Here is a 26,419-nt window from a genome sequence, read left to right as displayed (position 1 = left end):
ATGTGTGCTGTGCCCTTGGGCAAGTCACTTAACTTCTCTGAGCCTCAGTTCCCTCATCCGTAAAATGGGGATTGACTGTGAGCCCCACGTGGGACAACCTGATCACACTGTATCCCCCCCAGTGCTTAGAACAGTGCTTTGCACATAGTAAGCACCATTATTATTATTATTATTACCCTTGGGTTGGCCTCCCTCCACCTGAATTAGGAGCCGTGAGGAGCAGACAGACAGCACCATCGCTGTTGTACGTTACTTTCCCAAGCGCTTAGTACAGTACTCTGCCCGCAGGATGGTCTCAGTAAATACCATTGATTGATTGACTGACAGCTCCCCCTCCCCACTGGAAAGGGCAATGCCATCCGGATTACTGGAGGGGCAGGGAATGCCCCCCCCCCCCGCACCACCCCAGTGCTTGCCAGCCTGTTCTTCCAAGGGACTTAGACCAACGCCAGCCACATTTTCCTTCCCTGTCTCAGTCTAGGCAAAAATGCATGCCCTGGGGCTGGGCAGGGGAATCTCTCTGCCTCTGGTGTGTGTGTGCGTGTGTGTGTCAGAGACCGAACAAACCGTGCCAGTCTGGCCCAAACCGCAAGCCCTTGGAGCCCCAACTGGTCCCCTCAGGTTCCAGGCCCCTTGGCGAAAATCCTAAACACCCCCCTCCCTTCCTGTCTTCCCCATCCACATTCAGAGACCTGGGATTGGTTTTGACCCCCTGGGTTTGGGCCGGGGGGGGTACGAGGTGGCCTTAAACAGGCCTCCTCCTCCTCCTCCTTGTCCTCCTCATCCTCCTCCTCTCCCCGTCCCTGGCCCCCGCACCCGGACGGGGAGAACGCAGCGCAGATCCCGACCTGCCCTGGCTAAGGAGTCCCTGTTGGAGAACAAGCCCAGGCCAGCATCAGGAAGGGGAAGAAGCCCTCTCTCCCGGATACATGGCCTGGTGCCAAGCCCCGGCCCACGGGGGCATGGCCGCCGGGGGCCGGGGGGCTCTGTCTCGGCCTAGAGAGCGTCCTATCTGCCTCCCTGCCTCCACACTCCCAAATCCCCGGGTGACACTCCTCCCAGATGGGCGGCTTCCAGATGTGCAGAGCCGGAACGGGCAGCAGAAACCACCAACAGAAAGGAGGGGCCGAGCTTGGAGGCACAGAGCCATACCCAGAAGTGGAGCACAGTTAGGACGGGTTTAGGACTGCAGCATTCGCCCCCCGCCCACTCCACCTTCCACGGCTGAACCACGAAACATGAGGGTCTGGAAGCCTGGGGATCTCATCGACTCCCCCTCCCCCTTGTAACCTTTGGAACAATTAGGTCAGCCCCCCGTTTCCCACATGAGAGGAAGCATAGGAAACGGCATGGCCTACTGGATAAAGCATGGGCCTTGAAATCTGACGACCTGGGTTCTAATCTCCGCTCTGCCACTTGCCTGTTAGGTGACCTTGGGCAAGTCACTTCGCTGTGCCTCAGTTACCTTACTTGTAAAATGGGGATTAAAACTATGCGCCCTAAGGGGCACATGGACTGTGTCCAATCTGATTAGCTTGTATCTATCCCAGCATTTAGTACAATGCCTGGCACAAAATAAGCGCTTAATAAATACCATAAAATGGTACTTCTCTCCAGCCGCACCCCACCGAGTCCTCCCCGGGTCAGCCTGCTCATTGGCAGGAAGAGGGATGGGGCTGGGCCCCAACTGGGAGCCCTGTTGAGCTCAGGAGAGTCTTCTTCAGGGAATAAGGGGAGGGAGGCCTGGAGACCAGCAGAACGGTGACGGGATCTGGGGAGAAGGAGAGAACCGTGGGGCTGGAAGGCAGGTCGGAGTTGAGGGGAGAGATGTGCGGCGGCCCTATGGGATTCTGGGAGCATCCCGAGCCAAAGCCTCAGAGCAGCCCTGCCCATCTCTGTACAGCCTGAACTCTGGCCCCGACTTTGTTGGAAGGGGACTCCAGGTTCCAGCAGCAGGGGAGGGAAAGAGGAGCGGGCAGAGAGAGGCTGGAGCCCACGGATGGGTGGGGAGGGGCTGGCCGACTACAGGAGGAGGGCTATCTCTGAGTGGGTAGACTGTGAGCCCGTTGTTGGGTAGGGACCATCTCTATATGTTGCCAACTTCTACTTCCCAAACGCTTAGTACGGTGTTCTGCAGACAGTAAGCGCTCAATAAATACGACTGAATGAATGATGCAGTCCAGCGGGGCTCCTTCCCCAAGGTGGGAAGGGGGCCTGTAGAGGGAGTGGGGGGGAGGGTGGTCTTGACCCGTCACCAGGAGGGTGGGGGGTAAAAGAGTGGTTCAGGAGGTTAGAGGAGAGAGGGAGCCTGGGGAGCTGAAGGAATGAAGTCAGTTGTGGAGAGAGAATCAGTTCCTGGGTAAACACTTGTGGGCAGTCGGAAAGATTTAGGCCCAAGGCCCTCAGCTCAGATTGCGGGCACTGTGGGGCCGAGCGGGGGGGCAGGGGGCAGGTTTTAGATAGGGGCAGTTAGTGCCCACTGATCAGAGAAGCAGCCCCAAGGTGGGCCCTTCATCTCTAGCGCTTAGTACAGTGCTCTGCACACACTAAGCGCTCAATAAATACGATTGAATGAATAAATTAATCTCCCTCCCCTTGGGCTCTCTGGGTTCATCCTGACCTCGGCAGGGAAGGACTTCCGGGCATTTGGGTCAGCCCGAAGTCCCTGTGGAAGAGCGGCCTTCAGAATCACGGTCGACCCTGGCCGCCGCCGCCTGGGACCCCCTCTTTGGGCACTACCCCAGTCGGGAACAATAATAATAATAACAGTAATGGTATTTGTTAAGTGCTATGTGCCAGGCACTGGGATGGATACAAGCAAATCAGGTTGGACACAATCCTTATCAATCAATCGTATTTAATGAGTGCTTACTGTGTGCAGAGCACTGTACTAAGCGCTTGGGAAGTACAAGCTGGCAACATGTAGAGACAGTCCCTACCCAACAGTGGGCTCACAGCCTAGAAGAGTGGGCCCATTGTCCCACATGGAGCTCACACTCTCAATCCCCATTTTACTGATGCGGTAACTGAGGCCCGGAGAAGTGAAGTGACTTACCCAGGGTCACCCAGCAGACACGTGGCAGAGCCGGGACTGGAACCCACGAGCTTCTGATTCATTCATTCATTCAATCGTATTTACTGAGCGCTTGCTGTGTGCAGAGCACTGGACTAAGCGCTTGGGAAGCACAAATGGGCAGCAGATAGAGACAGTCCCGACCCAACAACGGGCTCCCAGTCTGCTCTATCCAGTCGAGGTGCCCAGGGGAGGGGCAACCGGGGCTTGCCCACAGGTCGCCCACAGCCTGGGCGGGGCAGGGTGCCCCGGCTCTGCTCTCCTGGGGGCAGGCCTTGCCCGTGGGGTGGGTGGCAGGGGCTTAAGTCCCCTGCCGAATTGCCCTTTCTAAGCGCTCTGCACATAGTAAGCGCTCCATACATACGATGGAATGAATGAATAATAATAATACTAATAATGATGGCACTTATGAAGCGCTTACTCTGTGCAAAGCACTGTTCTAAGCGCTGGGGAGGTTACAAGGTGATCAGGTTGTCCCACGGGGGGCTCCCAGTGACCCCGAGGCCCTCTGGCCAACGTGGCCCGGGGGGGCTGTGCCCCTCGCTCGGCCCTTGGGCCCGGGCCAGCTGGCAGCCCTGCCCGGTGGCCCCCCCAACAGCCGGCCCTTTGGGGGAGCAGAGGGCAGCCACGCCCAGGGGCCCTGGCAGGCTGGGCACCAAGCCCCCCGGCCCCCAACCGCGCTGCCCAACTTTTCCCGACCGCCCAAGTTTCCAAGTTTGGGCGGCGTGGGGCCCACTTACGGCGAGGAGCTGGCCCAGGAGCAGCAGCCGCAGCGCTAGGCACAGTGTCCAAACCCCCGGGGGTCCCATGGCTCCGGCCCGGCCAGGACTGGCCGTCTTCTGCGGGGCTCGGCTCGGCTCGGCTCAGCTCGGCTCGGGGTGGCCAGTCCTGAACCCCGCCTCCGTGGCCCGCCCCTTCGGCCCGCCCCCTTAGCCCAGGCCAAAGACCACTGGGCCCTTTGTCTGTCTGTCTGTCTCTGGGGGTCCCCCCCCCCAGCCCTGCCCATTCATTCACTCGTTCCTTCAATCCTATTTACTGAGCGCTTACTGTGTGCAGAGCACTGGACTAGGCGCTTGGGAAGGATGAGAAGCAGTGGGGCTCAGTGGAAAGAGCCTGAGCTTGGGAGTCTGTCTGTCTGCCTCTGTGTCCCCCCCCCCTCCCCCATCCCTGTCCATCGTTAACTCCTATTTATTGAGCACTTATGTGTGCAGAGTACTGGACTAGGCGCTTGGGAAGGATGAGAAGCAGTGGGGCTCAGTGGAAAGAGCTTGTGCTTGGGAATCTGTCTGTCTGCCTCTGTGTGTCCCCCCCCATCCCCGTCCATTCATTCACTCCTATTTATTGAGCACTTACTGTGTGCAGAGCACTGGACTAGGCGCTTGGGAAGGATGAGAAGCAGCGGGGCTCAGTGGAAAGAGCCTGGGCTTGGGAGTCTGTCTGTCTGCCTCTGTGTGTCCCCCCATCTCTGTCCATTCATTCACTCCTATTTATTGAGCACTTACTGTGTGCAGAGCACTGGGCTAGGCGCTTGGGAAGGATGAGAAGCAGTGGGGCTCAGTGGAAAGAGCCTGGGCTTGGAACTCTGTCTGTCTGCCTCTGTGTGTCCCCCCATCTCTGTCCATTCATTCACTTCTATTTAGTGAGCACTTACTGTGTGCAGAGCACTGGACTAGGCACTTGGGAAGGATGAGAAGCAGCGGGGCTCAGTGGAAAGAGCCTGGGCTTGGGAGTCTGTCTGTCTGTTCTCTGTCTCCCCCTTTTAGACTGTGAGCCCACTGTTGGGTAGGGACTGTCTCTATGTGTTGCCAATTTGTACTTCCCAAGCGCTTAGTACAGTGCTCTGAACATAGTAAGCGCTAAATAAATACGATTGATTGATTGATTGATTGTGTGTGTCCCCACCCCCCATCCTTGTCCATTCATTCACTCCTATTTATTGAGCGCTTACTGTGTGCAGAGCACTGGACTAAGCGCTTAGGAAGGATGAGAAGCAGCATGGCTCAGTGGAAAGAGCCTGGGCTTGGGAGTCTGTCTGTCTGCCTCTGTATGTCCCCCCCCCCGCCCTGCCCATCCCTGTCCATTCATTCACTCCTATTTATTGAGCGCTTACTGTGTGCAGAGCACTGGACTAAGCGCTTGGGAAGGATGAGAAGCAGGTGGCTCAGTGGAAAGAGCCTGGGCTCAGTGCTTAGAACAGTGCTCTGCACACAGTAAGCGCTTAACAAATGCTATTATTATTGTTATTATTATTATTATTATTATTATTATTATGAGTCTGTCTGCCTCTGTGGGTCCCCCCATCCCTGTCCATTCTTTCATTCATTCAATCCTATTTATTGAGTGCTTACTATGTGCAGAGCACTGGACTAAGCACTTGGGAAGGATGAGAAGCAGCGTGGGTCAGTGGAAAGAGCCTGGGCTTGGGAGTCTGTCTGCCTCTGTGTGTCCCCCCCATCCCTGTCTATTCTTTCATTCAGCCAATCCTATTTATTGAGTGCTTACTGTGTGCAGAGCACTGGACTAAGCGCTTGGGAAGATGAGAAGCAGCGTGGCTCAGTGGAAAGAGCCTGGGCTTGGGAGTCTGTCTATCTGCCTCTGTGTGTCCCCACCATCCCTGTCCATTCATTCACTCCTATTTATTGAGCGCTTACTGTGTGCCGAGCACTGAACTAAGCGCTTTGGAAATATGAGAAGCAGGGTGGCTCAGTGGAAAGAGCCTGGGCTTGGGAGTCTGTCTGTCTGCCTCTGTGTCCCGTCCCCCCCCCCCGGCCCATCCCTGTCCATTCTTTCATTCATTCAATCCTATTTATTGAGTGCTTACTGTGTGCAGAGCACTGGACTAAGCGCTTGGGAAGGATGAGAAGCAGCGTGGCTCAGTGGAACGAGCCTGGGCTTGGGAGTCTGTCTGTCTGCCTCTGTGTGTCCCCCCCTCCCATCCCTGTCCATTCGTTCACTCCTATTTATTGAGCATTTACTGTGTGCAGAGCACTAGACTAAGTGCTTGGGAAATATGAGAAGCAGGGTGGCTCAGTGGAAAGGGCCTGGGCTTAGCGCTTAGAACAGTGCTGTGCACATAGTAAGTGCTTAACAAATGCCATTATTATTATTATTATTATTATTATTATTATTATTATTGGGAGTCTGTCTGTCTGCCTCTGTAGGACCCCCATCCCTGTCCATTCTTTCATTCATTCAATCCTATTGAGTGCTTACCATGTCCAGAGCACTGGACTAAGCACTTGGGAAGGATGAGAAGCAGTGTGGCTCAGTGGAAAGAGCCTGGGCTAGGGAGTCTGTCTGCCTCTGTGTGTCCCCCCCCCCCCCCATCCCTGTCCATTCATTCACTCCTATTTATTGAGCGCTTACTGTTTGCACAGCACTGCACTAAGTGCTTGGGAAGCATGAGAAGCAGTGTGGCTCAGTGGAAAGAGCCTGGGCTTGGGAGTCTGTCTGTCTGCCTCTGTGTGTCCCCCACCCCCCCCATCCCTCTCCATTCATTCACTCCTATTTATTGAACGCTTACAGTGTGCAGAGCACTGGACTAAGCGCTTGGGAAGTATGAGAAGCAGTGTGACTCAGTGGAAAGAGCCCAGGCTTGGGAGTTTGTCTGTCCGTCTGTCTGCCTCTGTGTGTCCCCCCCCCAGCCCTGTCCATTCAATGATAACTTTGTATCTATCCCAGTGTTTAGAACAGTGCTTGGCACATAGTAAGTGCTTAACAAATACCATCATCATCATCATCATTCAGTCATATTTATTGAGTGCTTACTGAGTGTAGAGCACTGGACTAAGCGCTTGGGAAGTATGAGAAGTAGCATGGCTCAGTGGAAAGAGCCTGGGCTTGGGAGTCTGTCTGTCTCTGTCTGCTTCTGTGTGTCTCCCCATCCCTGTCCATTCATTCACTCATTCATTCAATCCTATTTACTGAGCGCTTACTGTGTGCAAAGCACTGGACTAAGCGCTTGGGAAGTATGAGAAGCAGCATGGCTCAGTGGAAAGAGCCCAGGCTTGGGAGTCTGTCTGTCTGTCTCTGGCTGCTTCTGTGTGTCTCCCCATCCCTGTCCTTTCATTCACTCATTCATTCAATCCTATTTATTGAGCACTTACTGTGTGCAGAGCACTGGACTAAGTGCTTGGGAAGTATGAGAAGCAGCGTGGCTCAGTGGAAAGAGCCTGGGCTTGGGAGTCAGAGGTCATGGGTTTTAATAATAATAATAACAGCATTTGTTAAGTGCTTTCAATGTGTAAAGCACTATTCTAACCATTGGGCAGGATACAAAGTGATCAGGTTGTCCCACGTGGGGCTCATTGTCTTAGTCCCCATTTTACAGATGAGGGAACTGAGGCTCAGAGAAGTGAAGTGACTTGCCCAAGGTCACACAGCAGACATGGGGCGGAGCCGGAATTAGAACCCATGACCTATGACTCCCAAGCCCGGGCTCTTTCTACTGAACCGCACTGCTTCTCCCGGCTCTGCCATTTGTCAGCTGTGTGACTTTGGGCAAGTCACTTCACTTCTCTGGCCCTCAGTTCCCTCATCTGTAAAATGGAGATTAAGACTGTGAGCCCCACGTGGGACACCCTGATCACCTTGTATTCCTCCCCAGTGCTTAGAACAGTGTTTCACACATAGTAAGCGCTTAACAAATGTCATCATCATTATTATTATTATTATTAAAGTACAATTCGTCAACAGAGACAATCCCTACCCAACAATGAGCTCACAATCAATCAATCAATCAATCAATCATATTTATTGAGCACTTACTGTGTGCAGAGCACTGTTCTAAGTGCTTGGGAAGTACAAGTTGGCAACATGTAGAGACAGTCCCTACCCAACAGTGGGCTCACAGTCTAAAAGGGGGAGACAGAGAACAAAACCAAACATACTAACAAAATAAAATAAATAGAATAGATATGTACAAGTAAAATAAATAGAGTAATAAATATGTACAAACATATATACATATATACAGGATATGTATGGCCTCACAGGCCAGGCCCAGCCCTCCCAGCCTGCCCCTCCCGTCCAGGGCTCCGGGCCGGGGTAGTTTGTCCCTGGGCTAAGAGGGGCAGGGGGGCAGAAGAATCTTGCCCCAGCCTGGGGCTGAGCCTAGGGCCTGCCCACAGGAGATGAGACCAAACTCTGGTAAATAATAATAATAATAATAATTGTTAAGTGCTTACTATGTGTCAAGCACTGTTCTAAGCTCTGGGGTAAAGACAAGGTAATCAGGGTGTCCCACGTGGGGCTCACAGTCCTAATTCCCATTTTACGGATAATAATAATAGTAATAATGATGGCATTTGTTAAGCGCTTACTGTGTGCCAAGCACTGTTCTAAGCACTGGGGGAGAGACAAAGTAATCAGGTTGTCCCACGTGGGGCTCACAATCTTAATCCCCATTTTACAGATGAGGTAACTGAGGCCCAGAGAAGGGAAGTGGCTTGCCCAAGGTCACACAGCAGTAAAGTGGCAGAGCTGGGATTTGAACCCATGTCTTCTGACTCCCAAGCCTGGGCTCTTTCCACAAAGCCATCCCCCTCCCCTCCTCACACTCACCCAAAGCCCTCCTGCCACTTGTCAGCTGTGTGACTTTGGGAAAGTCACTTAACTTCTCTGGGCCTCAGTTCCCTCATCTGTAAAATGGGGATTAAGACTGTGAGCCCCACGTGGGAAAACCTGATTACCTTGTATCTACCCCGGCACTCAGAACAGTGCTTGGCACATAGTAGTAATAATAATAATAGCATTTATTTAGTACTTACTATGTGCAAAGCACTGTTCTAAGCGCTGGGGAGGTTACAAGGTGATCAGGTTGTCCCATGGGGGGCTCACAGTTTTAATCTCCATTTTACAGATGAGGGAACTGAGGTCCAGAGAAGTTAAGTGACTTGCCCAAAGTCACACAGCTGACAAGTGGCGGAGCCAGGATTTGAACCCATGACCTCTGACCCCAAAGCCCTTGCTCTTTCCACTGACGTTTAACAAATACCATTATTATTAATATTATTATTATTATTACCCAACTCTTCCCTCCTCTCATGCCCATCAGACATTTCACCAAGCAGACCCTTGGCCTTGGGGGCAACGCACACACTCACCTGGACCACAGACACGCACATGCGTGCACATTCATTCATTCAATCATTCAATCGTATTTATTGAGCGCTTACTGTGTGCAGAGCACTGTACTAATTGCTTGGGAAGTACACTTTGGCAACAAATAGAGACAATCCCTGCCCATAACGGGCTCACAGTCTAGAAGGGGGGAGACAGGTATCAAAACAAATTAAATAGGCATCAGTAGCACCATTATAAATAGAGTTATAGATATATACACATCATTAATAAAGATAAATAGAATTATAATTATAAATATGTACATAGATACACAGGTGCTGTGGGGCGGGGAAGGAGGGTAGAGCAGAGGGAGGGAGTCGGGGTGATGGGGAGGAGAGAGGGAGCAGAGGAAAAGGAGGACTTGGTCTGGGAAGGCCTCCTAGAGGAGGTGAGCTTTCAGTAGGGCTTTGAAAGGTGGGAAGTGTGCTAGTTTGGCGGATTTGAGGAGGGTGGGCATTCCAGGCCAGAGGTAGGATGTGGGCCGGGGGTCGACGGCAGGACAAGCGAGAATGAAGCATAGTGATGAGGTTAGTGGCAGAGGAGCGGAGGGTGCAGGCTGGGCTGTAGAAGGAGAGAAAGAAGGTGAGGTAGCAGGGGGCGAGGTGATGGACAGCTTTGAAGCCAATAATGAGGAGTTTTTGCTTGCTACAGAGGTTAATAGGCAACCACTGGAGATTTTTGAGGAGGGGGTGACATGCCTAGTTGTTTCCGTAGAAAGATAATCTGGGCAGCAGAGTCAAGTATGAACTAAAGCGGGGAGAGACAGGAGGTGGGGAGATACTCCCTCCTGCTCCCAATTCTATTCTCCCTCCCTTCCACTTCACCCTGACTCTTTGTTCTCCCCCCTTCCCTGCCCCACAGCACTTATGTACATGTGTATATATCTATAATTGTATTTATGTATATAGATGCCTGCTTGCTTGTATTGATGTCTGTCTCTCCCCCCCCATTCATTCATTCATTCAATCATATTTATTGAGCACTTACTGTGTGCACAGCACCGTACTAAGAGCTTGGGAAGTCCAAGTTGGCAACATGTAGAGACGGTCCCTACCCAACAGTGGGCTCACAGTCTAGACTGTGAGCCCAATGTTGGCAGGGATTGTCTCCCTTTACTGCTGTGTGGTACTTTCCAAACACTTAGTACTGTGTTCTGCACACAATAAATACGATTGAATGAATGAATGAATGAACATACACTTCCACTAGTACTAGTGCCTTAGTACTAATGTACTCACAATGAAACGCCTTCACCCACGCACTCACACACCCCTGACCCTCTCTCCTTATCAGAGTCCCCACACCTAATTCCTCTCTACAGGCCGAAATTTTCCAGGGCAACTCCCCTTTCCTGGGGGGAAGGAAAATCCATTTTTTTTTTTGAAGCTGAGAGGGTGACCGGCCGAGGGAAAAAAACCATGTTTTCCAGTGTCGCTTCCAAGAATTGCTAGATTTCCTCCAGCCAACTCAGAGCCGGGAGTCCAGCCGGCCAGCGGGCCAAGGAGCTGGACGGCCAGGGAGCAGGAGGGAGGAGAGATGGGTCGGGGGTCAGGGGGAGCAGTGAGAAAAGGCAGGCCGGGGTGTCGCTGACTCGTGTCTGGCAGAATGGTGCCCTCGGCCCCGCCAGATGTCCCAGCCAGGCCCTCGGCTGCTTGAAAACGGAAGAAACCGAGGCTGGGCGAGAAGTGTCTACCTCGGGTGGGGCAGAGCAGACCAAAGGGGCCCCCCAAATCCAGCGCCACATGCCCCGCAGTGGGTACGCCAGTGGCAGAGGGATTCAACTCCTGGTCAAGCGCTTAGTAAAGTGCTCTGCACACAGTAAGCGCTCAATAAATATTTCGAAAACCTCCTGGGGGGATTGCATTTTAATTTTTCCAGCCTCATTCAGTACCAGCCCCGCAATGTTCTTAAATTCTGCTTTTTATATTGTCTATGTAAGGTGTTTACCATACAGTGTAGGGATTTGAGATATAATTGATAATGGCCTTCCCAGACTGAGCCCCTTCCTTCCTCTCCCCCTCGTCCCCCTCTCCATCCCCCCATCTTACCTCCTTCCCTTCCCCACAGCACCTGTATATATGTATATATGTTTGTACATATTTATTACTCTATTTATTTATTTATTTATTTATTTTACTTGTACATATCTATTCTATTTATTTTATTTTGTTAGTATGTTTGGTTTTGTTCTCTGTCTCCCCCTTTTAGACTGTGAGCCCACTGCTGGGTAGGGACTGTCTCTATATGTTACCAACTTGTACTTCCCAAGCGCTTAGTACAGTGCTCTGCACACAGTAAGTGCTCAATAAATACGATTGATGATGATGATGACCCTCAGTAGCTTGTATATATATTTGTACAGATTTATTACTCTATTTTACTTGTACATATTTACTCTTCTATTTATTTTGTTAATGATGTACATACATGTTGCCAACTTGGACTTCCCAAGCGCTTAGTACAGTGCTCTGCACACAGTAAGCGCTTAATAAATACGATTGAATTGAAGGAATGAATGAATAAATATGATTGAATGAATGAATGGCCCTTAGCCAACCTGAGCAGCAGCTGGGGGTTGAATCAATCAATCAATCAATCAATCGTATTTATTGAGCGCTTACTGTGTGCAGAGCATGTAAGAGAAGCAGCATGGCTTAGCAGACAGAGCACAGGCCTGAGAGTCAGAAGGTCGAGGGTTCTAATATCACTCCGCCACTTGTCTGCTGTGTGACCTTGGGCAAGTCACTTTACTTCTCTGTGCCTCAGTGACCTCATCTGCAAAATGGGAACTGTGAGCCCCATGTGGGACAGGGACTGTGCCCAACACGATTTGCTTGTATCCAGTACAGCGTCTGGCACATAGTAAGTGCTTAACCAATCCATTCATTCATTCAGTCGTATTAATTGAGCACTTACTGTGTGCAGAGCACTGTACTAAGCACTTGGGAAGTACAAGTTGGCAACATATAGAGATGGTCCCTAATAATAAGAATGATGGCATTTATTAAGTGCTTACTATGTGCAAAGCACTATTCTAAGCACTGGGGAGGTTACAAGGTGATCAGGTTGTCCCTCGGGGGGCTCACAGTCTTAATCCCCATTTTACAGATGAGGTAACTGAGGCACAGAGAAGTCAAGTGACTTGCCCAAAGTTATACAGCTGACAAGCGGCGGAGTCAGGATTAGAACCCATGACCTCTGACTTCCAAGCCCGTGCTCTTTCCACTAAGCCACGTTGCTTCTCTACCCAACAACAGGCTCACAGTCTATAAGGGGGAGACAGACGACAAAACAAAACATGTGGACAGATGTCAAGTCGTCAGAACAAACAGAATTAAAGCTAAATGCACATCATTAACAAAATAAATAGAATAATAATAATGATGGCATTTATTAAGCACTTACTATGTGCAAAGCACTGTTCAAAGCACTGGTGAGGTTACAAGGTGATCAGGTTGTCCCACGGGGGGGCTCACAGTCTTAATCCCCATTTTACAGATGAGGCAACTGAGGTACAGAGAAGTGAAGTGACTTGCCCAAAGTCACACAGCTGATAATTGGTGGAGCTGGGATTTGAACCCATGACCTCTGACTCCAAAGCCTGTGCTCTTTTCCACTGAGCCACGCTGCTTCTCTGTATGTAGAATAGTAAATATGTACAAATGCCATTATTATTATTATTATTATTATTATCATTATTCCAGGCCCCAGGGCCTGGAATTCCCTCCCTCTGCCCATCCGCCAAGCTAGCTCTCTTCCTCCCTTCAAGGCCCTACTGAGAGCTCACCTCCTCCAGGAGGCCTTTCCAGACTGAGCCCCCTTTTTCCTCTCCCCCTCGTCCCCCTCTCCATCCCCCCATCTTACCTCCTTCTCTTCCCCACAGCACCTGTATATATGTTTGTACATATTTATTACTCTATTTATTTATTTATTTATTTTACTTGTACATATCTATTCTATTTATTTTATTAGTATGTTTGGTTTTGTTCTCTGTCTCCTCCTTTTAGACTGTGAGCCCACTGTTGGGTAGGGACCATCTCTATATGTTGCCAACTTGTACTTCCCAAGCGCTTAGTACAGTGCTCTGCACACAGTAAGCGCTCAATAAATACGATTGATTGATTGATTATTATTATTAGGAGATAATAATCTCCCCCTTCTAGACTGTGAGCCCGCTGTTGGGTAGGGACCGTCTCTATATGTTGCCAGCTGTACTTCCCAAGCGCTTAATACAATGCTCTGCACACAGTAAGCACTCAATAAATGCGATTGAATGAATGAATGAATGATAAGGGCGGACAGAGGGCCTAGCTGGAGGGCTAGACTCAGCTAAAATACACAGATTGCACACGTGAATTGGCAGAACCCTGGACCGGCATTGCAGTGAGTGACCAAGGATCCTGTCTTGGGTCAAATAGAGCTTCGAGTCCAGTGGGGGAGTCGGGCAGGACCAGAAGCCAACCGCTCCAGCTGTTCAGTTGGAGACACACAAACAAGTGCTAAGCAGCTGGGGAGGGCAGAAGGGCAGTTCGGTCGAGTGGAAAGAGCATGGACCTGGGGAGTCTAATCTCAGCTCCGCCACTTGTCTGCTGTGTGACCCTGGGCAAATTACTCTCTGTGCTTCAGTTCCCTCATCTGCAGAACAGTGCTCTACACACAGTAAGCACTTAATCAATCAGTCAATCATATTTATTGAGCTCTTACTGTGTGCAGAGCACTGTACTAAGAACTTGGGAAGTACAAGTCGGCAACACATAGAGACAGTCCCTACCCAACAGCGGGCTCACGGTCTAGAAGGGGGAGACAGAGAACAAAACCAAACATACTAATAAATAAAATAAATAGAATAGATACGTACAAGTAAGATAAATAAATAAATAAATAGAGTAATAAATATGTACAAACATATATACATATATACAGGTGCTGTGGGGAAGGGAAAGAGGAAAGATGGGGGAGATGGAGAGGGGGACGAGGGGGAGAGGAAGGAAGGGGCTCGGTCTGGAAAGGCCTCCTGGAGGAGGTGAGCTCTCAGCAGGGCCTTGAAGGGAGGAAGAGAGCTAGCTTGGCGAATGGGCAGAGGGAGGGCATTCCGGGCCAGGGGGAGGACATGGACCGGGGGTCGACGGCAGCACAGGCGAGAACGAGGCACGGTGAGGAGGTTAGCGGTGGCAGAGGAGTGGAGGGTGCGGGCTGGGCTGGAGAAGGAAAGAAGGGAGGTGAGGTAGGAGGGGGCGAGGGGATGGACAGCCTTGAAGCCTAGGGCGAGGAGTTTCTGCCTGTTAAATAAATACGATTGAGTGAATGAATGAATGTTCTCCCTCCTACTTAGACTGTGAGCCCCATGTGGGACAATGTGGGACCTGCTTATCTTCTATTTACACCAGGACTTAGTACAGTGCTTGACGCATAGTAAGCACCTAAAAAATACCACAGTTTACAGCAATGGGACCTAGTGGAAAGCACACAGGCTTAGGAGTCAGAGGACCTGGGTTCTAATCCCAACTCTGCCAATTGTTTGCTGGGTGAACTTGGGCATATCACTTTGCTTCCCTGTGTCTCAGTTCCCTCAACTGTAAAATGGGGATTAACTCCTTATTCTGCCTCCTACTTAGACTGTGAGTCCCATGTGGGACAGGGACTGTGTCCAACCTAGCAATTAGGACAATATTTGGCATATAGTAAGTGCTTAACAAATACAATTGAAAGAAAAGGTCAAGTGGAGGGGGAGGTTACTAAAATGACGGGATAGGCTAACACTCTGGGAAGATTCCTGAAGGATATGATGCCCTTAAGCAGTGTTTGTAAGGAAGGGAGAGATGGGGGTCAATGGCCAAGAGGGTAATATGGTGAAATGGACAGAGCACAGGCCTGGGAATCAGAAGGTCACGGGTTCTAGTCCTGTCTCCGCTATTTGTTTCCTGTGTGACCTTGGACAAGTCACTTCACTTCTTTGTGCCTTGGTTACCTCATCTGTAAGATGGGGTTTTGTACTATAAGCTCCATGTGGAACAGCGACTCTGACCAACTCGATTTGCTCGTATCCACCCCGGTGTTTAGTTCAGTGCCTGGCACATAGTAAATTCTTAACAAAAGCCCTCATTATTATTAGTAGTAGTAGTATTTCTGAGGGAGAGACTTCTGTGTGTTTGTGATGGTTCAGAAGTGGAAGTGTGTGTGTTTGTGTGTGTGTGTGAGAGAGAGAAATATATATATATACATATCATCATCATAATGGCATTTATTAAGCGCTTACTATGTGCAAAGCACTGTTCTAAGCGCTGGGGAGGTCACAAGGTGATCAGGTTGTCCCACAGGGGGCTCACAGTCTTAACCCCCATTTTACAGATGAGGGAACTGAAGCACAGAGAAGTGACTTGCCCAAAGTCACACAGCTAACAATTGGCAGAGTGGGGATTTGAACCCATGACCTCTGACTCCAAAGCCCGGGCTCTTTCCACTAAGCCACACTGCTTCTGCTTCTCTCTCTCTCTCTCTCTCTCTCTCTCTCTCTCTCTCTCTCTCTCTCATATATATATATATATCACAACCATATCGGCTTCAAGGCTGTCCATCACCTCGCCCCCTCCTACCTCACCTCCCTTCTCTCCTTCTCCAGCCCAGCCTGCACCCTCCGCTCCTCTGGGTGCCTCGTTCTTGCCTGTCCCGCCATCGACCCCCGGCCCACGTCATCCCCCTGGCCCAGAATGCCCTCCCTCCGCACATCCACCAAGCTAGCTCTCTTCCTCCCTTTAAGGCCCTACTGAGAGCTCACCTCCTCCAGGAGGCCTTCCCACACTGAGCCCACTCCTTCCTCTCCCCCTTCTCCCCCTCTCCATCCTCCCCGCCTTACCTCCTTCCCCTCCCCACAGCACCTGTATATATGTATATATCTTTGTACGTATTTATTACTCTATATATTTATTTATTTTATTTGTATATATTTATTCTATTTATTTTATTTTATTAATATGTTTTGTTTTGTTCTCTGTCTCCCCTTTCTAGACTGTGAGCTCACTGTTGGGTAGGGACTGTCTCTATATGTTGCCAACTTGTACTTCCCAAGCACTTAGTACAGTGCTCTGCACACAGTAAGCGCTCAATAAATATGATTGAATGAATGAATGGGGAGAGAGAGAGAGAGAGAGAGAGAGAGAGAGAGAGAGAGAGAGAGAGAGAGAGAGAGAGAGAGAGAGTAAACTGAGTTTTCCTCACTGGAGCTGAGGGCAGTCAGAATGTGGGTGGAAGAAGGGGTTCATTCATTCATTCAATCGTATTTATTGAGCGCTTAGTTGCTGGGGGCCTTCACACAGAGATGACGCACTCCATCATCTTGCCCACTCCTACCTCACCTGGCTCCTCTCCTACTATAAGCCAGCCCCCACACTTCACTCCTCTAATGCTAACCTTCTCGCTGTACTTCGATTTCCTCTATCTCACCGCCAACCTCTCACCGATGTCCTGCCTGTGGTCTGGAATGCCTTCCCTCTTCATGTCCGACAGAAAATTACTCTCCCCACCTTCCAAAGCCTTACTGAAGGCACATGCCCATCACCCTCGCCAGTTGTTTTAACAAATTGTACTTTCCAAGCGCTTAGTACAGTGCTCTGCACACAGTAAGCGCTCAATAAATGCTATTGAATGAATGAATCTCCTTCAAAAGGCCTTCCTGACTAAGCCCCCCTTTCCTCTTCTCCCTCTCCCTTCTGTTTCCCCCTGACTTGCTCCCTTTATTCAGCCCCTCTCCCAGCCCCACAGCACTTATGTACGTATCTGTAATTTTATTTATTTATATTAATGTCCGCCTCTCCCTCTAGACTGTAAGCTCAATGTGGGCAGGGAATGTGTCTGTTTTATTGTTATATTGTATTCTCCCAAGCGCTTAGCACAGTGCTCAATAAATGTGATTGACTGACTGACTGATTAACACAGTCCCTTTCAGAAAAGAAGGACATGAGTGGGTGTCTGGTATGAATGATTTGTTCCACTGATACGCGGCTGGACTTGACTTTGAGCCAGGAGGGGAGGTCAGAACCCAGGCATGGAGTTCACTCATTTGTTCATTCACTTATGGATTTATTGAGTACTTATTGTGTGCAGAGAACTGTGCTAAGCGCTTGGAAGGGTGCAGTATAACATGGAGTGGAGGCCATGGGGGGGCCCTGGAAGAGAATCTTGCTTGAGAGTGGGGTTGCAGGGGGCTGCTCCCAGGGGGTCTGCATGAATGGCGTCTCGTGAGAAGAGAGCATTCCTGGGGGAGGTGGGCTGGAGGCCCCAGCCTGGCCCAGTCTAGCCCAGCTCCTCGGCCTCCACCCCACCACCCGTCCAGCGGCTCAGATTCTGAGCCCATTGCTGTTCTTGTCTAGTGGCCAAAACAAGGGCTTGGAAGTCAGAGGCCTTGGGTTTCTAATCCCGGCTCTGCCACTTGTCTGCTGTGTGACCTTGGGCAAGTCACTTCACTTTTCCGTGCCTCAGTTACCTCATCTGGGGAATGGGGATTAAGACTGTGAGCCCCATGTTGGACAGCGACTGTGTCCAACCTGATTGCCCCAGTTCTTAGAACAGTGCACAGCACATAGTAAGTGCTTAACTTACTGGAGGCCTTCCCAGACTGAGCCCCCTCCTTCCTCTCCCCCTCCATCCCCCCACCTTACCTCCTTCCCCTCCCCACAGCCCCTGTATATATGTATGTATCTTTGTACGTATTTATTACTCTATTTATTTATTTTATTTGTACATATTTATTCTATTTATTTTATTTTGTTAATACGTTTTGTTTTGTTGTCTGTCTCCCCCTTCTAGACTGTGAGCCCGCTGTTGGGTAGGGACCGTCTCTATATGTTGCCAACTTGGACTTCCCAAGTGCTTAGTCCAGTGCTCTGCACACAGTAAGCGCTCAATAAATATGATTGAATGAATAACAAATACCATAATTATTAATAATTATTTTTATTCCTGACCACCACCACCCTGAGCATGACAAGTGAGCCATTTCTGGAGTGAGGGGAGTGATGGTAGGGTCTGTTCACACACTCTCCCTCTTGCCACCGCTTTGCCACCCTCACCAGCGTGCCCGAGATAGGATCTCTGGAGAAGTTCATGGAGGACCAGCTTGGAGAATTTCCTGCAGAAGGGAACAAGTCCGGGCAGGGAGTGTGGGTGGCCTGAGCTGCCTGGCTGGCTCTTGGTGGCCCAGATACAGACCTTGGGCCTGGGAGGGTGGGGCCAACCCTTCCCTCGGGCGACCTAAACTACGGGCACGGGATGCCACCTGGTAGCAGGGAGAGCCGTTCAGGCCGAGGCAGGGAACAGGGAGCAGGTTGGAAGGAGGCCCTCCCTGGGGTTTCTGCTCCTGCCTGGCAGGGGAGAGGCAGGGAAGGGGTGGGTATCTGGACTGTGCCCCACACCCACCTGTCTCCCACCCTCCCACCCAGTGCCCCCTCCCATTTTAATTCACTGCAGCCTGGCCTGAGACATCCCACTGTTGGGTAGGGACTGTCTCTATATGTTGCCAATTTGTACTTCCCAAGCGCTTAGTACAGTGCTCTGCACATAGTAAGCGCTCAATAAATACTATTGATGATGATGATCATGATAGGCCGCAAGCCCGGGAGGACCGTGGGAGATGGCATCACTGCCAGTGTCCCCCCACCAGCGCCTGCAAAATAACCCGTTGTTGGGTAGCGACCGTCTCTATATGTTTCCGACTTGTACTTCCCAAGCGCTTAGTTCAGTGCTCTGAACACAGTAAGCGCTCAATAAATACGACTGAATGAATAACGATAGTTTTTGTTAAGCTCTTACTGTGTGCCAGGCACTGTACTGAGCGCTGGGGTGGATTCAAGCAAATCGGGTTGGACACGATCTCTGTCCCACGTGAGGCTCACAGTCTCAATCCCCATTTTACGGATGAGGGAGCTGAGGCACAGAGAAGTGAAGTGACTTGCCCAAGGTCACACAGCAGCCAAGTGGCAAAGCCGGGATGTATGGGGAAGACACGTCCTTTAATTTTGGTATGTCCACCCAGTGCACCACTCATTCATTCATTCAATCGTATTTATTGAGCGCTTACTGTGTGCAGAGCACTGTACTAAGCGCTCGGCAGAATTAGCGGTTCCGGTGTAGCCGGAACTCAGCCTCCTGAGCAGGAGTGGCCAGCTCAGGTTGGAGTCCGAGGAGATGAGGGGTAGGTTGGACCTGAAAGAAAGACGCTGAGAAGCGGAGTGGAAGGGAAAAGGGACAGGGAGAGCAGCATGGCAGAGGATAGGGAGAGCACCACAGCAGAGGATAGGGAGAGCAACACCACGGGAGACACCAGGCTGGATTCATTCATTCATTCAATTGTATTTATTGAGCCCTTACTGTGTGCAGAGCACTGTACTAAGCGCTTGGGAAGTCCAAGTTGGCAACATATAGAGACGGTGCCTACCCAACAGTGGGCTCACAGTCTAGAATGTGATGAAGTGAAGACAGAGAGAGAGGAAAAAGGGCAGAGCCCCCAGAGCAGCAGCATGGTCAGGGCTTGGGGACAGATGGGCCACCAGCCCGATAATAATAATAATGGCATTTATTAAGCGCTTACTACGTGCAAAGCACTGTTCTAAATGATGGGAAGGTTACAAGGTGATCAGGTCGTCCCTCGTGGGGCTCACAGCCTTAATCCTCATTTTACAGATGAGGGAACTGAGGCACAGAGAAGAGAACTGAGGCAAGGTCACACAGCTGGCAATTGACAGAGCCGGGATTTGAACCCATGACCTCTGACTCCAAAGCCCGGGCTCTTTCCTACTGAGCCACATGCTCCAAGTGACTAACAAATCTGAGTCCAGCCTGGGCTCTTCTGAGTCCTCAGTTTACCTCCCCTTTTTGTACCCTCTCCTCTTCTCCACAATAATAATAATAATAATAATGATATTTGTTAAGCGCTTACTATGTGCCATACACAGGCACTGTACACAGGCACTGTATCCTGGGGTGGATACAAGCAAATCTGGTTGGACACAGTCCCCTGTCCCACATGGGGCTCACAGTCTCAATCCCCATTTTACAGATGAGGTCACTGAGGCACAGAGAAGTGAAGTGACTTGCCCAAGGTCACACAGTAGACAAGTGGCAGAGTGGGTACTAGAACTCAGGTCCTTTTGATTCCCAGGCCCTGCTCTACTTGCTGCACAATGCTGCTTCATTTTCTAAGTAGGAGGGAAAGGAGGTATGAAATCTCCATTTTACAGATGAGGAAACTGAAGCAAAGAGAAGTTAAGTGACTTGCCCAAGGTCACGCAGCAGATACGTGATGGAATAAGGATCCTCTGACACCCAGTCAGTTAATTGTATTTATTGAGCATTTACTGTGTGTAGAGCACAGTACTAAGCACCTGTTAGAGTACAATATAGCAATATAACAGACACATACCCTACCCACAATGAGCTTATTGTCTAGAGGGGAAGACAGACGTTAATATAAATAAATAAACTACTGTCATGTGCATAAATGCTGTAGGGCTGGAAGGGGGATGGAATAAAGGGAGCAAGTCAGGGCGACACTAAAGGAAGTTGAAGAAAAGGAAAAGAGGACTCAGTCGGGTTAGGCCTGGCCAGGCTGAGGGAACTTAGGCCCAGAGAAGTGAAGTGACTTGCCCAAAGTCACACAGCTGACAAGTGGCAGAGCCGGGATTTGAACCCATGGCCTCTGACTCCAAAGCCCATGCTCTTTCCACTGAGCCACGCTGCTTCTCCTATAGATGAGGTAACTGAGGCACAGAGAAGTGAAATGACTTGTCCAAGGTCACACCCCAGTGGATAAGCGGTGGAGCTGGGATTAGAACCTAGGACTTCTGACTCTCAGGCCTGTGCTGTTTCCCCTGGGCCACACATTAACAGGTGAGAAGCAGCGTGGCTCAGTGGAAAGAGCCCGGGCTTTGGAGTCAGAGGCCGTGAGTTCAAATCCCGGCTCCGCCACTTGTCAGCTGTGTGACTTTGGGCAAGTCACTTCACTTCTCTGGGCCTCAGTTCCCTCATCTGTAAAATGGGGATGAAGACTGTGAGCCCCTCGTGGGACAACCTGATTACCTTGTATCTACCCCAGCGCTTAGAACAGTGCTTGGCACATAGTAAGTGCTTAACAAATACCAACATTATTATTATTATTATTATTATTTTAGGGGCCTTCCAAAGAATGCATTAGACAACGTACCTTGAGGAGCTCCCAAGTAGGAGAGAAGTAGCATGGCCTAGTGGAAAGAGCACAGGCCTGGGGGACAGAAGATTAGGGTTCTAATGCCCGCTCTGCCACTCGTCTGCTATGTGACCTTGGGCAAGTCGCTTAACTTCTCTATAACTCAGTTCCCTCATCCGCAAAGTGGGGATTTAAGACTGTGAGTCCTATGTGGGATGGGGAATGTGTCCAACCCGATTAACTTGTATCTACCCTAGCGCTTAGCGCAGATTCTGGCACATAGTAAGTGCTTATCAAATACCATGAAAAAAAGACATAAAAATAGATAAGAGCATCTCTTTCAGCTAACAATCAATGGTAATAACTCCCTTCCTCAAATATCTTCAGTGGCTACCAATCAACCTACGCATCAGGCAAAACCTCCTCACTCTCGGTTTCAAGGCTGTCCATCACCTCGCCCCCTCCTACCTCACCTCCCTTCTCTCCTTCTCCAGCCCAGCCCGCACCCTCCGCTTCTCTGCCACTAATCTCCTCACCGTTAGGCCTCGTTCTCGCCTGTCCCACCATCGACCCCCGGCCCACATCCTCCCCCTGTCCTGGAATGCCCTCCCTCCCCATATCCACCAAACTAGCTCTCTTCCTCCCTTCAAAGCCCTACTGAGAGCTCACCTCCTCCAGGAGATCTTCCCAGACGGAGCCCCCTTCTTCCTCTCCCCCTCCTCCCCCTCCCCATCCCCCCGCCTTACCTCTTTCCCCTCCCCACAGCACCTGTATATATGTATATATGTTTGTACATATTTATTACTCTAGTTTACTTGTACATATTTATTCTATTTATTTTATTTTGTTAATATGTTTTGTTTTGTTGTCTGTCTCCCCCTTCTAGACTGTGAGCCCACTGTTGGGTAGGGACCGTCTCTATATGTTGCCACCTTGTACTTCCCAAGTGCTTAGTACAGTGCTCTGCACACAGTAAGCGCTCAATAAATACGACAATGAATGAATGAATAATAATGAAAATAATTGTGGCATTTTCTAAGTGCTTACTATGTGCCAGGCACTTTTCTAAGCACTAGAGTGCTTGCAAACAAATTGGGTTGGACTCACTGCCTGTCCCACATGGGGCTCACAATCCTAATCCCCATTTTACATCTGAGGTAACTGAGCCACAGAGAACTTAAGTGACTTACCCAAGGCCACACAGCAGACAAGTGGCAGAGTTGGGATTAGAACCCAGGTCCTTCTGACTCCCAAGCCCGGGCTCTATCCACTAGGCTAAGCTGCTTCTCACGAGAAGTATTTATTGAGCACTTACTATGTGGAGAGAACTGTACTAAGCACCTGGGAGAGTGTCATAGAGTAAGTAGACATGAACAGAGAAGCAGGATAGTCTAATAGAAAGAACACAGGCCTGGGAGTGAGATGATCTGGGTTCTTATTCTGGCTGTACCGCTTGCTGTGTGACCTAGGGCAAGTCACTTAACTTCTCTGTGCCTCAGTTACTTCATTTGTAAAATGGGGATTAAACCTTTCTCCCTATGACTTAGACTGTGAGCCCCGTGTGGGACAGGCACTGTGTTTAACCTGATTATCTTGTAATATTATTATTTTTAATTATTATGGTATTTGTTAGGCACTTACTTTCAGTCAAATACTGTTCTAAATGTTGGGGTAAATACAAATTAATCAGGTTTTATCTACCGCAACTACTTAATACAGTGCCCTGCACATAATAAGCACTTTGCAAGTACTACTTAGAGAGAAAAGGAAAAAAAAAGAGCTTACAATCTAGCAGCAGAGAAAGACACGAAAATAAATTGCAAGTAGGGGAAGCTACAACCTGAAGTCAACCCATTTTTACCCTTCAAATTAGCCCAGAGCTGCCAACCCCCTTCAATCAATCAATCAATCAATCAATCAATCAATCAATCCATCACTGGTGTTACTGAGCACTTACCGTGTGTAGAAAACACTGTACTAAGTGCTTGAAAAAATTCAGTATAACAGAGTTGGTAAACATGTTCCCTGTCAACAGGATGCTTAAATTCTAGAGGGCATGGTGTGAAGCAGCATAAAGCAGTGGAAAGCTCCCGGGCTTTGGAGTCAGAGGTCATGGGTTCAAATCCCAGCTCCGCCACTTGTCAGCTGTGTGACTTTGGGCAAGTCACTTCACTTCTCTGTGCCTCAGTTATACCTCATCTGGAAAATGGGGATTAAGACTGTGAGCCCCCCGTGGGACAACCTGATCACCTTGCAACCTACCTAGAGCTTAGAATAGTGCTGTGCACATAGTAAGCGCTTAACAAATGCCATCATTATTATTAGAGGGGGAGACGGGCATTAAAATAAATTACAGATGTGGTGGGGCTGAGGGTGGAGTGAATATCAAGAAGGAGTGTAGATTAGTAGATAGAGCACAGGCCTGGGAGTCAGAAGGACCTGGGTTCTAATCCTGGCCCAGCCAATTGTCTGCTGTGTGACCTTGGACAAGTCACTTCACTTCTCTGTGCCTCAGTTACCTCATCTGGAAAATAGAGATTAAGAGAGTGAGCCCCTTGTGGGACAGGGACTGTGTCCAACCTGATTAACTCGTATTTACCCCAGAGCTTAGAAAAGGGCTTGACACATAGTAAGCATTAAACAAATATGATAATTACTATTATCAACTGCTTAAAGGGTACGGATCCAAGGGTACAGGTGATGCAAGAGGGAAGGGGAGTAGGAGAAATGAAGCTTAGTCTGGGAAGGCTTCTTGGAGGAGATGTGATTTTAATAAGGCTTTGATGGTGGGGAGAGTGATTGTCTTTAGGATATGAAGAGAGAGGCCTAGTTTCCAAATTGTCACTTGGTTTAATAGTATTGGATTTATTTATATTAATGTCTGCCTCCCCGTCTAGACCTTAAGCTTGGTGTGGGCAGGGAATGTCTATGAACAGTGCCAGCACTTAGAACAGTGCTTTGCACATAGTAAGTGCTTAATAAATGCCATTATTATTATTATTTATCATTATATTTTACTCTACCAAGTGCTTAGTACAGTGCTCTGCACACAATAGACTCAATAAATATGATTGAATGAATGAAGGAAGGAAGGAGGGAAAACAGGTTTTTTTAAAAAATGATATTTGTTAAGCCCTTACTATGCACTAAACACTGGGGTAGGTAGAAAATAATCAAGTTGGACACAGTCCTTGTCCCACATGGGGCTCAGATTCTTAATCCCCATTTTACAGATGAAGTTACTGAGGTACGGAGAAGATAAAAATCTTAGGTCAAGCAGCAGACAAGTGGAGGAGTGGGGTCTAGAACCGGTCCTTCTGATACCCAGGCCCATGCTCTTTCCACTAGGCCACACTGTGGGAATTGAATCCCTATTCTACATTTGAGGAAATTGAGGAACACAGAAGTGAAATGTCACCTAGCAAGAAAGTGGTAGAGCCGGGTTGAGAATCCAGGTCCTCTGACATGCTCACTCCCAAGCCCCGTGCTTTTTCCACTAGGCCATACTGCTTCCATCACAAGTGAATCACGGGATTTGATTCTCTCCTTGCCAACTACTCTCTCACTACAACCCGGCCCGCACACTTCCCTCCTCTAACAGCAACCAAACACTTTGCCTCACTGTCTGCTCTGGCCATCATCGCCTTGCTCACATCCTCCTCCCTGCAGATAATAATAATAATAATAATAATAATAATAATAATAATAAAATAATAATAATAATAATGGTATTTGTTAAGCGCTTACTATGTGCAAAGCACTGTTCTTTCCCTTTCACTTCCACAGATAATTCCCTTCCACTTCACGTCCAACAGGTCACCACTCTCCATCTTCAAAGTCCTAACTAAACTCACATCTCCTCCAGAAGACTTCCCTGTTTAATTTCTTGTTTCCCCACCCTATTCTCCTTCCTTCTGCTTCACCTACGCACTTAATAATCATTGTGGTATTTGAAGTAGTGTCGCTTAGTGGAAAGACCCTGGGCTTGGGAGTCAGAGGATGTAGGTTCTAATCCCAGCTCTGCCATGTGTCTGTTGTGTGACCCTGGGCAAGTGACTTAACTTCTCTGTGCCTCAGTTACCTCATCTGTAAAATGGGGATTAGAGGTGTGAGCCCCACCTGATTATCCTGTAACTACCCCAGCACTTAGAACAGTGCTTGACACATACTAAGCACTTAACAAATGCCATAATTATTATTATATTATTATTACCTGGGTATAGACCCTTTAAACACTTTGATACTCACTCTAGCCCCACAACACTTGTGTACGTATCCTTATACTTCACTGCCTCAGCTCCCTGTAATTTATTTTTATGTTTGTCTCCCCCTACTAGACTGTAAACTCTTGGAGGGCAGAGACTACATTCTGTTTTGTTCTGTACATACTGCACCAGTACATAGCTGTTCTAAGAGCTTATCCTCTAGACTGTAAGCTCGTTGTGGGCAGAGAATGTCTCTTTATTGTCATATTATACTCTCCCAAGAGCTTAGTACAGTGCTCTGCATACAGTAAGCAGTCATTAAATATGACTGAATGCCTAGTAAAATGCTCTGCATGCAGTAAGGGCTCAATAAATACTACTGATGGATGGATTGAAATTTAGGATGAGGAGGGGGTGAGTCCTGGGGCAGGGAGGCCAAAGAGCATGGGAGCAGTGGGCAGAAGAGAGAGGAGAAGCTGGAAGAGGAAGGAGGAGCCACAGTGCCCGAGACTGGGGGAGGCAGGTCACCAGTTTAGAGGGAAGGAGGCAAGAGGAAAGTGCTGACCACACCCCATTGCCCACATCCCCTTGAAATCAGGAGGTACCCATCGGGGAAGAGCTAGAGACTGTGCAGGCAATGCAGCCAAAGCCAGGCTCAAAAAAGGGAGAGATCAGCCAGTTCCTCTCCCTAGCCGGGCCGGTGTGCCCCAGCAAGGCATAGAGGCGTAAAAATCCCAAGAGCACGAGTGGATGGGGCGGGGTGCAGGAGCCAAGAAATTGCCGCTCTTTGTGACATTGAAGGAAGAACCTGCAGAGAGCCTAGAAAGTCTCATGCCACATAGC

At 49.4% G+C, this 26,419-nt stretch overlaps 1 protein-coding gene across 1 annotated transcript in view; it reads right to left on the bottom strand.

Moving 5' to 3' along the window:
* The window catches only part of HSPG2 (heparan sulfate proteoglycan 2), a 116,973-nt gene extending 113,083 nt beyond the window's left edge, over nt 1-3,890 (bottom strand). Inside the window, 1 exon segment of the mRNA XM_038746153.1 lies at nt 3,814-3,890. Within this exon segment, the coding sequence (XP_038602081.1) occupies nt 3,814-3,882 (69 nt within the window). The 5' untranslated portion in view covers nt 3,883-3,890.
* Nucleotides 3,891-26,419: the final 22,529 nt, after the last annotated feature.

Source organism: Tachyglossus aculeatus, chromosome 5 (genome assembly GCF_015852505.1).
Source record: "Tachyglossus aculeatus isolate mTacAcu1 chromosome 5, mTacAcu1.pri, whole genome shotgun sequence".
Classification (NCBI taxonomy): Eukaryota; Metazoa; Chordata; class Mammalia; order Monotremata; family Tachyglossidae; genus Tachyglossus; species Tachyglossus aculeatus.
The sequence above is the reverse complement of the archived record's forward strand: the minus strand, read 5'-3'. Positions and strand labels throughout refer to the sequence as shown.